At 43.6% G+C, this 14483-nt stretch overlaps 1 protein-coding gene and 1 long non-coding RNA gene across 2 annotated transcripts in view; one reads left to right on the forward strand and one right to left on the reverse strand.

Moving 5' to 3' along the window:
* KBTBD12 (kelch repeat and BTB domain containing 12) overlaps nt 1–10517 on the forward strand; it is a 76315-nt gene extending 65798 nt beyond the window's left edge. Inside the window, exons 7-8 of the mRNA XM_082746921.1 lie at nt 7840–8022; nt 10164–10517. Of these exons, the coding sequence (XP_082603047.1) occupies nt 7840–8021 (182 nt within the window). The 3' untranslated portion in view covers nt 8022; nt 10164–10517. The remainder of the gene's footprint in view (nt 1–7839; nt 8023–10163) is intronic.
* The window catches only part of LOC309872657, a 49368-nt gene continuing 41562 nt past the window's right edge, over nt 6678–14483 (reverse strand). Inside the window, exon 4 of the long non-coding RNA XR_014316039.1 lies at nt 6678–6919. This is a non-coding gene — a long non-coding RNA (uncharacterized lncRNA). The remainder of the gene's footprint in view (nt 6920–14483) is intronic.

Raw genomic sequence — 14483 nt, forward strand, 5'->3', positions numbered from 1 at the left:
AATTAGTCTGTTATAAATATGTATATTGCAGGACGCCTGGGTGGCTCAGTCATTAGGTGTCTGCCTTCGGCTCGGGTCATGATCCCAAGGTCCTGGGTTTGAGTCACACATCTGGCACTGTGCTCGGTGGGAAGCCTGCTTATCCCTTTCCCACTCTCCCTGCTTGTATTCCCTCTCTTGCTGTGTCTCTCTCTGTGTCAGATAAATAAATAAAATCTTTTTTAAAAATATGCATATTGCAATCCTTAGGACAACTACTTAAAAAAAAAAAAAACATAGGGCGCCTGGGTGGCTCAGTGGGTTAAGCCACTGTCTTCGCGAAGCTCAGGTCATGATCTCAGGGTCCTGGGATCGAGTCCTGCGTCGGGCTCTCTGCTCAGCAGGGGGTCTGCTTCCCTTCCTCTCTCTCTGCCTGCCTCTCTGCCTACTTGTGATCTCTCTCTGTCAAATAAATAAATAAAATCTTTAAAAAAATATATAAGCAGGTGTGGCTAAAAACTGAAGATAAATTAAAATGGGGTATTAAGAATATTCAAATAATTCAAAATGAAGGAAAGGAGAAATTAAGGTACAAAAATAAAAGAAATAATAAAATAGTGACCTAAATCCAAACATACCAATATTTACATTAAATACAATGGTCTGTATCGGTTAATTTTGTCTCCTAGATCTTCTACTTGTGCTTAAAGAAAGCATAATCCCATTTTTATTTTTTTAAAGGTTTGAGTAACACATTTTTTAAATTTTATTTGTTTATTTGACACAGAGAGAGAGAGAGAAAAAAAATGCAAGCACAAGCACAAGCAGGGACAGCTGGAGACAGGAAGAAAGGGGGAACCAGGCTCCCTGCTTAGGGAGGCTCAATCCCAGGACCCTGAGATCATGACCTGAGCTGAAGGCAGATGCTTATCTGACTGAGTCACCCAGGTGCCCCATAATCCCATTTTTTTTTTTTTTTTTGAGAGAGAGTGAGAGTGAGCACAGGCAGACAGAGTGGAAGGCAGAGTCAGAGGGAGAAGCAGGCTCCCTGCGGAGCAAGGAGCCCGATGTGGGACTTGATCCCAGGACGCTGGGATCATGACCTGAGCTGAAGGCAGCTGCTTAACCAACTGAGCCACCCAGGCGTCCCCATAATCCCATTTTTTAAAATGATGTCTTCCTCTTGGGAAAATAAAAGTAAAAAAAATTCTTGAAAGAATCATTTCCTATCTGAACTCCTACATGCACATTTAAGCATACAACACATTCTGTATTTCTCATAAATAATCCCAGGATACTTAGTAGGAGTTCATTTACAATCCATTATGTTGAATAAAAATTATCCCTTGATCAAAAGAGGCTTTACTTATCCATTCCTTCAACTTGGTGGAAAATATAAAATCTTTGATCAACTCATTGAATTTATACACAAAGACTGTAACTATGTAACATGATTTTGTAATTACACTGAAATCTCTAGAGGGCCATAAAGAGCCATTGCTCTCCCTTTCACATCCTTTGCAGATAGACAACTACATATACTCAGCCATTCATTTGTTTCTTTTTTGCCCTTTTGAATGAACTCTTGGCCTCCTCCACCAGCCGAGGCCATTAGCTACTGGTTATGCCTTTTTGCGACACTCATGATCCTCCTCTTCCTGCTTGAGTCAGGGGCATTTAAAGGCCCCTTTCACTGGCCGTCCTGGAGAGGATAGGTAACACCCCTCAGCTGGGGACAAACCACTTGGCCTGGGGTCCATTATTCATTCTATAATTGATTATTTATTCACATGTCCATTCATTCAAAATGAAATCGAATTTGAGATGGCTATTAGAGAGGCATATTCCACAATAAGATAGAAATTAAAATAAATTGGGAAAATGAATGGAGGGAAAATAAAGATAGAAAAGCAAGATAAGGTGACATTGTTACATAAAAGTGCCTAAAGGTTTTTTTCATTGGCAATCTATGGACTGCCATCTTATCTCTGAGGTCACTAGAGGCCAGAGCAGAAAGGAGAAATGTCCTGTTTGCAGTGTCCTCAAGGGAAGAACAAACCACGGTTTAGAAGGTACATATCTTCTAAACGTGGGAGAAACTTCTCCCCGTAGCCTCATTTAGAGTTGTGGGAAATGCCCTCAATAGTACTCTTATAATGAATAAAATAGCAGTTAACATTTCACAGAAGAGCAAGTCAAAGGGAAACAATTCTACAGAGGACAAAAAATATCCTAAGACTTTGGGTTTTTCACTAGTCTGATTGAATTCAAGGATGACATTTAGACTGAAGTCTCCTCCAATTTTTCCACAGAAGAACCTTCAACATGGGAGAGCACCCCCTAAAACACCTGGGGGTACAGCCCAAGGCAGTCTACCACACAGATGGAGTTCCTTTGCCATATCATCATTTATTTCAAAAAAAAAAAAAACCATGTGCATTTTTTATACTTCATGTAAAATGGTGTTTTAAATTGCTTACTACTGGAGGTGTCAAGATGCAGGGAGAGATTCCTAACTCCTTCAATAATTAAGATGCTGTTGCATTAAGTGTGTCTATTTTTGGAAAATTAACTGCCTTGAAAAAAGCTGACACTGAGTTCAGCCTCCAGTTTCTTGCCCCTTCTTAGTCTCATAATGTTTCCAGAACCCAAACTCACATAATTAGGTAAACACAAATGCCAACCACTGATTCCTCGCTTTATGAGCTCCGTTCGTAGAAATTTAGGACAGCGTTCAGGATGGCCCCACATAGGCCTGAGGTGCTGCCACATGATTCTGGGTGACAGCTGTGGCGGGGTCCGCACTCTTCCTGAGAGTTCAAGTCTCCACAGTCAGACCTGTGTTCTAGTACACTATCTCAGAGCTTTCATACTCAAGAAAACTCTCAGGGCCCCTGGGTGGCTCAGTAGGTTGAGCATCTGCCTTCTACTCGGGTCATGATCCCAGGATACCGGGATCAAGCCCTACCTCGGGCTCTCCACTCAGTGGGGAGTCTGCTTCTCCCTCTGTCTCTCACCCCACTTGTGCTCTATTTCTCTCTCTCTCTCTCTCAAATAAATAAATATAATATTTAAAATAAATAAAACTCACTGGTTGGTCTCTTTGCCACTGAGGCTATAATTTTCATTCCATGTAAATAAAGTAACAGATTTCTAGAAATCTGTTAGATTAACGGATTAGTGGATTAATATGTTAGATTAGTGGCTTAATATGTTAGAAAGCATAGATGGCTTTTAAAAAATATCTCCCAGGGGCACCTGAGTGGCATAGTTGGTTAAGCATCTGACTCTTGCTTTCAACTCAGGTCATGATCTCAGGTTCCTGGGATCAAGTCCCACATTGGGCTCTGCACTGGGCATGGAGTCAGCTTGAGGATTCTCTCTCTCCTCCCTCTTCCTCTGCCCCTCCCTGCCAGATGTTCACTCTCTCTCAAATAAATAAATCTTTTTAAAAAATGTCTCCCCAATAAACACTGAAATGAGCAGAAGGAAGCAAAATTAGTGAAGAAAACTGTTTACTCTGAAATTGTAAAAGGGCCCAGCCTGCATTAATTTGAATAAGGACACCAGAAGCCTTCCCCAGCTAAAACAAAGCAAAACAAAAACAGTTAGTGGGTGTGTCAATGGTAAAAGATGCATTCCAAGATGATGGCAGTAGCTAAGATGGAAAAGGCTGTTTCATCTCCATAGGAGTAACAAGCAAGAAGATAGAACACCTGTACTGGACACCTGTCAGGTTTTTCCGCACTGGCAGCCTTTCTAGAAGTAGTGTCCATAGCCACAGTAGCCAGCCACGGGAAGGAGCCTGGTAGTGCTCTACCCTGTCAGAGCCTCCTGCCAAGCCTCCAGCTCTCCTCAATCTGTTGAGCTCTCTTCCTTCCAATAAATCCCCATTTTGCTAAAGCCCACCCTAATTGGTTTCTGCTGTTGCTACCAAGAACCTTAACCAATACAACAGGCATGACCCTTTTGCATTTAATGACTTTGAAATATATAAAACAGAAACTTCTACAAATCATAAGATAAAAGGATAAATCCACAAAAATTGCATGGACTTTAAGATACTGTTCTCAGAAATTGATAGATCAAAGAGATATTTTTTAAAACTGAAACAAAAAGAGATTTAGAGCTTTGTGTTAATTCAAGCTAATACAATTAAATAAGAGTTCAAAATCAGTTCTTCAGTCTCACTAGCTACATTTTAAATTATTCAATACCATATGTGTCTAATGGTTGCTCTATTGCACAGCGTGGATTATATGACATTTCCTTCATCACAGAAAGTTTAGCTAGACAGAGTTGTTGTAAAGAAAATGTGATAAAGGGGTGCCTGGGTGGCTCAGTGGGTTAAGCCTCTGCCTTCTGCTCAGGTCATGATCCTGGAGTCCTGGCATCGAGCCCCGCATCGGACTCTCTGCTCAGTGGGGAGCCTGCTTCCCCCTCACCCTCTGCCTGCCTCTCTGCCTACTTGTGATCTCTCTCTCTCTCTCTCTGTCTCTCTGCCAAATAAGTAAATTTTTTTAAAAATCTTTTAAAAAAGAAAGAAAGAAAGAAAGAAAGAAAGAAAGAAAGAAAGAAAGAAAGAAAATGTGATAAACACACGTGCATGCACCAGGGACTGTTACTCAATCATTAAAAGGAAAGAAATCCTGTCCATTTACAACAAGGATGAACCTGGAAGACAATATGCTAAATGAAATAATCTGGACACACACAAATAAACCCCAAATACTATACCATCTCACTTATATGTGGAATCTAAAATAGTCAATTTCACAGAGGTGGAGTGTGGAATGGTAGTTGCCAGGGACTTCGGGTAGAGGGAATGGTGACGGTTGTCAAAGGCTAAAAACTTTCAGTTATAAGATGAGTAAGTTCTGAAAATGCATAGCATGATGACTATAGTTAACAACACTGTATCATATACTTGAAATTTGCTTTAGTGTTCTCACCACACACGTGCACATACACACACACACACACACAAAGGTAACTACGTGGGGTTATGGATCTATTAATTAGCTTGATTCTGGTATTCATTTCACAATGTGTACCATAAACAGAGACAGTTTTTGTCAATCAACTTCAGGAAAGCTGGAAAAAAGCGAATCTTTATTTTCATACCTAATTTTGGTTTTGTAATTTTGTAATATTTCCTTAAAGAGAACCACCAAATTTGTACAAGATTTACACCCCACTTATTGGTCTCATCAACAAGCTGTGAAAAATACAGTGATACCATGATGTCCTCCTTCATTCAACAGCTTAGTAGTTATGAGCAAGGGTCTTGAGGGCCACACATCTGGATGTATTTTGTGGTTCTGCCACTTCTAATGTAGGTACAGCATTCAATTGCTGTAAGTCTTTCCTAACCTATAAAACTGGAATAACAATAGTACCTGCTTGCAGGCTTACTGTGTGGATGATATAGCATAATGTCTGAAATGCAACCAGCACATTAGACACAGTACACAGTATGCACAGAATGAATAGCTACTCTTACTATTTTATGGTGTTTGGGGAGTGAGAATTCTCTCAGAAAAGGCAGGTGAAAAAAGACATTTTCAAGGAAACAACATGCTAGACCTCTTAGAAATATACTTGAGGCACAAGAGAAGTATCTTAGATGAACTCTAAGATGCAAGAAATAATGAAGAGCAATGAAGTATAAATGTGTGGGTTAATTCTGAATGAGCATTTACTGTATAAAACAATAATGATAATGTCTTGCAGAGCTGAAAGATATATAGAATTAAAATGCACATCAATAATAGCTAATACATCAGGATGACAGTAAATATAATTAAACTATTATAAAGCTCTCCAAAAAGAGGGTCAAGTATTGATTATGTTTAGGTCTTGATAAGTTAATTATGCATGTTTTATTTTTTAGAATAACCACCAAAAAAATAGAAACAGGGATTATAACTTCTAAATCAGTAGAGAGAAGGAAATGGAATGATAAAAAATACTCCGCCAATCCAAAAGTTGGCATTAAAGGAGAAAAGAAAGAATAAGTAAGATAGGGACAATCCACAAATGAGGGAGTAGATTTAAACCAAAATATATGAGTAATTGCATTAAATGTAAACAGACTAAATGCTCCAGGTTAAAAGATGAAGATCATTAGAGTGGTTCTTGAAAATACTACTTTTCAGAATTTATAATATCAGTCAAGAGAATGCTGATGGAGCGGCACCTGGGTAGCTTGGTTGGTTGAGTGACTGCCTTCAGCTCAGGTCATGATCCCAGGGTCCTGGAATGGAGTCCTGCATTGGGCTTCCTGCTCTGCGGGTGAGCCTGCTTTTCCCTCTCCCTCTGCTTGCCGCTCTCCCTGCTTGTGCTCTCTCTCTCTCTGTCAAATAAATAAAATCTTAAAAAGAAAAAAAGAATGCTGACGGAACTTATCCTAGAGTACAAGGATCACTCATAATGATAAATTTATAAATGGTAAAATTTATATGTTCTTAATAACAGACTCAAAATGTGTAGACTAAAAATTGACAGTACTAAAGGGGAAAACAGACAAATCCACAATCTAAGTGAGATATTTTAACACAGTTCCCTCAGTAACTAGAAGAATAAGCCCACAAACATCCATAAATACACAGGAGGGTTGGCTAACATGACCCAATGAATGCACATGGAACACTGCACCAACAACTACAAAATAACCATCATTTGCAAGCATGCATGGATCATTTTCAAAAATTGACTTTAATATGCCAGGATTGGGCACTTATGCATACATTATCTCCTCTTATCATCATAAAATTGTGAAATAATCATCTAGGCTGGAAATCCTCCAGACTCACTCTGCCCCATTCTCTGTCATGCTCTATGTCCTGTGAAGTTGACAAATAATGAATGGGTGCATTCGCAGATGTCTTTCTCCTCTAGCTTCTGGTTGAGTCCATCCAGTGGGAGCCAAGAACAGAGACTGTTGGTTAAAAGAAGGGTAGAGTCAGGGAATTTACTGTCCCTGCCCCCTCCCTGTGGGCTTGCTGAGGATGGCTGCTCCATCTTCCCTGCCTACGTCAGCTCCTGGCAGGCTGCACTCTTTAGACAGCTGCCCTCTCCGAGCCCAGTACCCATTCCTCCCCTTGCTGCCTCTCAGGTCTAAGGGTGGTAATGGCTGTTCTTAGTGGGTCTTCCTGAGCCCTGTCCGCACCCTTCCAATGGTCCCTTCACTAAATTCTCTTCAAATTACTCAGCTAGGGTGTGCCATCTATTTCCTGCAAGAACCTTGGGCTGAGTATTAGCATCCCCATCTGCCTTTAAGGAAACATAAGCTCAGGGAGGCCAGCAACTCACACATGGTTACCAGCTGTAACTCCCCTCTAGGTGTAGAAATAAGGGCAATTCCATCCCTAGCTCCCATAATCAATTACTAAATTTGGACAACAGTATGCCCAGTTAATATACCAATTATTAAAATAATTTTGGGGCATGCCTGGGTGGCTCAGTGGGTTGACGCTTCTGCCTTCGGTTCAGGTCATGATCCCAAAGTCCTGGGATTGAGCCCCCGCATCAGGCTCTCTGCTCAGCGGGGAGCCTGCTTCCCCACCCCCTCTGTCTGCTTCTCTGCCTCCTTGTAATCTCTGCCTCCTTGTAATCTCTGCCTGTCAAATAAACAAATAAAATCTTTAAAATAATAATAATAATTTTTGAATGTGCATGATAACATGGCCTTTTTTAGTTTCTTAAACATTAGGGACACCACGCCTTCCATTGAAAGTACGTTTGTTCATTAATTTTTGGTGCTTGATGCCTTTTAGAGGGTGTTTTCCAATAGAGTAAAGATAACCTCTGAATTTCAGACCTCATGCCATTTTGTCTTCCTACTTTGCTATTTTTCAGATCGACATGAGGTTATCTCCAAAGAAATACTAGAGCTGGACCCATGGGAGAACCAATGGAATGTTGTAGCCATCAATGTCCTCATGCATGACAGTTATGACGTTTGTCTGGTGGCCAGGATGAACCCCCGAGACCTCATCCCCCCACCTTCAGATCTGGTGGAAGAAGGCCATGAACACTGAGGTCAGTATTTGCTGTAGGACCTCCTGCTATGTCTAACACGGGAGGCACTAGGAATGGAGAAAGCCCACAGGCACCAGCCAGTCACCCTGAACATGTGTGTTATATGCATAGTGGTCCATGTGCAAAGCAGTGTGTGCTGGATATTGTGATAGGGACCTGCAGTTGGTTAGAATGGACAAAACATTACAAGGTCAAATGTGGCAACAGCACAGGAAGAACACAGGATAAGTGCCATAGGAATCAAGGGATGCAGGGACCTCACACTGCTGGGGACTCAAGGACAGCATTGCCAAGGAGCAGACCTTTTACTGGGGCCTCAGATGGTGAAGAAGCAATCCCATGGGTGCAGATCATGGGGACATCACAGAAACAGCTGAGCAACAGCCCAGAGCTGGGTCAGATTGCCCGGGCCATGGGCTCTGCTACTAAGACTGGAAAAGGAGATTATAGACAAGTGACCAACACCTGTAAACGCAAAGACTGTGGACCTGGTCTCTGAGCAGGGGAATCATCTCACGATCTTGTGATGTTAAAGGAAAACGTCCCTCTGTGCTCTCTTCCAGTTTCAATCTTACAGAGACTTTCTATTCTCATGTAGAATACTCTTCTACCGCAGCAACGTTGCCCAAAATGGGGCTAGCAGTGAACCACAAGTTCCTAACAGCTCAGGCACTCAAGCCCAACCACAGTGAGCAGAGAAACTCTACCCTCATCCAGGCCCTGGCAGTGTCCCGGACTAGACTTATCCAGGCTGCCCTCTAGCTCACATGACCTTGTGCAGGTTGGCCCTGACAAGGCTCTGGAGTGGAGGAGAGAAGAAGCACATCCCTTTGGCTGCCGGCTGCCTGCCCTCTTATCTAGCCTTTGCAGGATCTTCCCCAAGACTACCAATAGGGATGGAGCCGCCTGCTCCAGCCCACAGTTGAGCATAATCAGAAAACAGCCAGTCCCTGAATATACTTTAGGGGTGACATTTAAATGACACATGGGGAATCCATCTATCTGACTTACCATTCATACTTCTGGAAGTACAGTGGATTCAAAGAGTGCACTTTCATAGCTGTTCCTCGACAACTTCTCCAGAGTTTCCCATTGCACAGGGCTCTTTTTTAAAACAGGAGTGCTCAGTAAATTCCCTAGAACCTTCTCAGAGGGAGACAATGCTAGATTGAGACAGCTCTTGTCTGGTGCCAGGTCATGTGACCATGACGACCATGAGCCCATGTTCCCAGGTTCCAGCTGCTGAAGCAGGCTGAAGAGGCAGGCCCAGTGGGAAACCTGCTTCTGCCACCATGACAGGGGTCCACTAAGACCCCATGCAGGTTGTCCCCAAGTAGGCCAGACTCGAGGAGGGCAGCGGCCATGCCTGTCACTTTGCAATGGCGCCACTTGGAACCTGCACTGAGCAAAGTGAAGAGAAGCTAATGCTTCTCCCTGGCCAAGGCTCCTAATCTCTGTGGGGGGGGTGGGGGGGAGGTGGGCGGGGGGTCTTGCTACAAAGGCAGAGTAGTTCCTCTAAGTGGCTGTGCTGGCTGTGGCAACCGTGGGGGCAGAGAGTCTCCCCAGATCTGTTTCCCCGACTTCCTCTTAGCAGAACCGCAGTGCCTGCCCCACCCCTCAAGCACACACTAGAAGCTGCAGCACTTCCTGCATCCAGGAAGCCCTCGTCAGTGTGTCATGATACGACTTATCCATCCATCGGGTTCAAGATCTAGGCTCTCCTGCCAGCCTTGCTGCTTCGCTAGCTGTGTGATCTCTCCAGCAAGATAACCTCTCCAAAGCCTCATTTTCCCCATATGCAGAAAAGGAAGAAAAATGCTTTTTAGTGTTGGTATGAGGACTGAGTGAGAAAGTGCTGAGCAAAGTGGCTGTCAGGTACTGAAACAGCAAACGACCTTTAGCTGCCATTATTTCTAGAACCATTATCATTGTCATCCGCATTTCCCAAAGCACAGTGCCCACAGCAACCCAGGGCTTGAGTGCACTCTGGGGGGACTGTAGGGGAGCTATGCACTGGGTGTGAGATGGTTCTTCATTTCCCAGACTCAGCCCCTCAGCTCCTCCAGGTGGTGGGCAGGGGAATAAGCAAGGTTTTGCTTTTAGTATCCTTGGTGCTTCTTGTCTGACTTTCATATTCGTAGTTAAACACAAGACACCTTTACCCTCCTGTTGTTCGAGATTGTCAGAGATGCCACTTTGAATTCCTACTGCTCCAGTTTTGACCTCAACTGAAGGCCATCTCTTCTTGCGGGGATATGTATGTCATGGAGCACTCTTGACGACTTCAACTCTTTGCTAGTTCTGATCTTCGTGAGGCAAGATTTCTGGACATGGAGCGTAGAACACAGTAGGGAAATGATCTGGATGCTGGGGCTGGCAAAAGATGGAGGCCGCCAGCATATCCGGGTCTGGCTTGCGTGCACCAAGAAAGCACCACTGTTCCCACTGATTGACTTTATAATGAGCAGATGCTTTCAGTTTGAACTTCCAGAATAAAAACCCACTATTGAAAGGTCGCCTTTGTTTTTCTTCATATTGCAATTCAATGTCCATTTCTCTCATTTCCTGTGCCCAGGAAGTACTGAGCATCCCAGGGCACTTCCTTTGGGTCTGAGGCCCAGCATGCCCCACCGATGGCCCCTACTCTGCCCTCGCAATGCTGGGGGTCCCCAGAGCCCATTCTAAGGAGAGTGTGCCAGCCTTGGAGGGGTGGGCCCTGGGAGGGTGGACCAGGAAGAGGGCAGGGGCCAGGAATGTCCCCATGGCACGGATCTGACAGCACCCCGCGCTGGTTGAGCCACTCCCCCAGCCCCAGACCTGGCACTACCAGAGTATCCTGAATAAAGCGGGAGGCCACGGAGGCATTTCTCAGAGGGGTGCTGCATGAGGCAGATCACAAAACACCAGCAGTGGGAGAACCTGGTCTTTCTCATGGTCTGAGCTGTGATGCGGGGCTCTGCCCTCGATGAGTTCACATTCTGGAGGAGGGAAGAAAGCCAACATGGGGACTTGACACCTTATGAGGAAGTAGGGTCTACACCCACAACAGGAAAAGTGCAGTGTAGTTCAGGGTATCTCTGCATTTGTTTCTATTGCACCAGAAAAACAACCACAAATTTAGTAGCTCATTGCCATACAGAGCTGTGATCTCACACTTCCGTAGTCTTGAAATCTGAAATGGACGTCAGTCAGGCGACATCAGGGCGCCCCAGGACTGCGCTCCTCTGGGAGGTGAGGCTCTAGAGTCAAATCCACATCCTTGCCTTTTTCAGTCTCCAGAGGCCACTGGCATGTCTTGGCTTGTATTCCCTTCTTCCATCTTCAAAGCCAAGGATCTCTTCTGTTCTGCCTGCCCAGATTGTCTCCTCTGATCCCTCCCTATTTCTGGTAGTATCCAGGTATCCTGCCCGGGTATCTAGAATCATCTTCCCATCTTAAGGTCACCTGGCCGGCAGTTTAATTTCCCTTGGCCACAAAACGTTCAACAGGCAAGGTTTCCAAGGGTTAGGATGTACACACTTGAGGGACACCATTATTCTGCCTACCATACTAAATGAATGCCTGACTTAGCCATAGAGTACGTCTGTGCACAACATGTGCAGGACTTTCCAGGCTCACTGAAGGTTGGGAGCCCCAGGGGTTACAAGGCAAGTGTAAATGCAGTTGTGTGACTATGAGAGCTGTGGTCTCAGAGACCTCCATGACATTCTTATGGGGGTTGGGGGGTGGGGACCGTGAGAAGGAAAGACCCTCCTTGCCTACAGGATTATTTCCACTCTGCTTTAACATGAAACCTTTGATACTGGCCATAGACTCAAAGAAGTATAGTAACAACTAAACACAAGCCATAACCTAACTTAAATGCTTCTCTGGTACAACCAACGTGACCCAAGGTGCTGGGGGAAGCCCAGGGAAGAGGACCCTTGGTTTTAGAGTGTGCTGCAGGCTCAGAGGGTAGGAGACCCTCAGGCTTGGGTTTGCTGGATAGACAAAGAAGGGTGTCTAGGCTCAGGAACACCTTAGGCAAAGTTCCCAGCATAGGAAAGGGCCTGGTGTGTTCTGGTTACAGAGAGAAGCTCTGTGCCAGCAGTATGTGGATTGGTGCCTGGAGAGGCAGACTGGGCCAGGCTGGGAAGGACCCTGGGTGTGGACGCGTGGAAGCCAGTGTGGGATTTTATAAAGATCACTTTGAAGGTCATACCTCAGGATGGATAGGCGTGGGCCACCTGATAGACAGCTGTTGGCAGAGTCCAGGCAAGAGGCCAACCAAGGGAACAGTGGGAATGAGAAGACTGACCCCCACATTGTTCAACAATTGACTGCACAATGTAAATGAGTAGAAATTTAATTACAGTGTGCCACTTGGGTCTGAAGTGAATGATTTTTTAAAAGACAATTGTCTCAAAAACTGGGCAGAAGACATGAACAGACATTTCTGCAAAGAAGACATCCAGATGGCCAACAGACATGTGAAAAAATGCTCAGCATCACTAGGCATCAGTGAAATACAAATCAAAACCACAATGAGACACCACCTCACACCAGTCAGAATGGCTAAATTTAACAACACAGGAAACAATAAGGACGCAGAGAGAGGGGAATCCTTCTGCACTGTTGGTGGGAATGCAAGCTGGTGCAGCCACTCTGGAAAACAGTATGGAGGTTCCTCAAGAAGTCAAAAATAGAGCTGCCCTATGACCCAGCAATTGCACTACTTAGTTTTTATCCAAAGGATACAAAATTACTGATTCTAAGGGGCACATGCACCCCCAATGTTTATAACAGCAATGTCCACAATAGCCAATTTATGGAAAGAGCCCAGCTGTCCACTAACAGATGAGTGGATAAAGAAGATGTGGTACATATATACAGTGGAATATTAGCCATCCAAAAGAATGTAATCTTGTCATTTGCAACAATGTGGAGGAACTAGAGTATTAGGCTAAAAGAAATAAGTCAGTCAGAGAAAGACAACTATTGTATGATCTCACTTACATGTGGAATTTAAGAAACAAAACAGATGAACACAGGGGAAGGGAAGGAAAATTAAGAGGAAATCAGAGAGGGAGACAAACTACAAGAGACCCTCAGCTAGAGGGATCAAACTGAGGGTTGCTGAGGGGGTGAGTAGGGGGTGGGATAACTGGGTGATGGGCACTAAGGAGGGCACTGGATGCAGTGAGCACCGGGGGTCATATGGAACTGATGAATCACCAAACTCTACCTCTGAAACTAAACAAAATGAAAAATAATAACTAAAAAATAAATACAATGAAAGACCATTGACTAAAGTAAAACTGATAACAGTCATTGTGGGATTCATGATATACACAGAAGTAAATTATGTAAAAAACAACAGAGCAAAGGAAAGGAACTGAGAAATAAAGCATATGCTGTTAGGAGGGCTTTGTGCTGTATCAGAAGAGGTCTAATATTATCTGAAAGTCGAATGCAATAAGTTGACGGCACTTATTGTAAACCCTAGAGCAACTGCAGCAAAATAAAATTTAAAAGTACAGCTAACAATAGTGATGATTAAAGGGAATACTAAAACAATTACTGTGCAAAGGAGGCAGGAAAAGAAGGAAAAGGCACAAAGAACAGAAGACAAATCAAAAACGAAGAGCGAGAGGGGAGATGTAATCACAAACATATGAATACCTACACTAGATATAAATAAGCTAGACATTCAAATAAAAATATTTTTATTATAATTCAGAGATTATCAGACTGGATCTTAAAAAAAAAAAAAAAGCAAGACTTATCTTGAAATAGAAGACACTGGCAAACTCTAAAAAGACATTAGGAAGATCCTAAATGCTATTTCTGTCTTACTGAGAAGTACATAAATCTTCTTTAAAAGTTCAACAAGGGGGCACCTGGCTGCCTCAGTCAGAAGAGCATGTGACGCTTGATCTCAGCGGCATGAGTTCAAGACCCGCACTGGGTGTAGAGATTGCTAGAAAAAATAAGTAAATAAACATTTTAAAAAATAAATAAAAGCTAAATAAGTTTCTTGACAGTTTTGCAACCTAGGACTGGCTTTTTCTCTCTCAAATGTAAACATCCTGGTTGGTGCCGGTCTCCCCTTCTCCCAGGAGTTTAAAGCCAGGCCCCAAGATGCAACTGCCTGCTTGTCAGGGGATAGGAAGAAATTTACTTTTCCTTTGGATAAGGACAACTAGCTTGTGTATGGTGGTTTGTGCCTGCCGGGCTGTAGGAAAGGGTAAGCTTTGCGATCTCTTTAGTAGATCACCTGAGAGGCACATCGCAGATTGGTTCAATGCTTGTGCAATAACAAAACTCTTTTCTTTCTCTTCTCCCTTTGTGGAGAGGTTTTCTGGGTTGACAAGAGATTGTCATTATTTTCCCAATAGTATGTCACTATGTGTGTGTTTATACATGTATAGCACTGACTGTTTGTGTGTGTGTGTGCGGGGAATGGGGATATGTGGCAAGAA

Source organism: Mustela nivalis (assembly GCF_964662115.1).
Source record: "Mustela nivalis genome assembly, chromosome: 1".
Lineage (NCBI taxonomy): Eukaryota > Metazoa > Chordata > Mammalia > Carnivora > Mustelidae > Mustela > Mustela nivalis.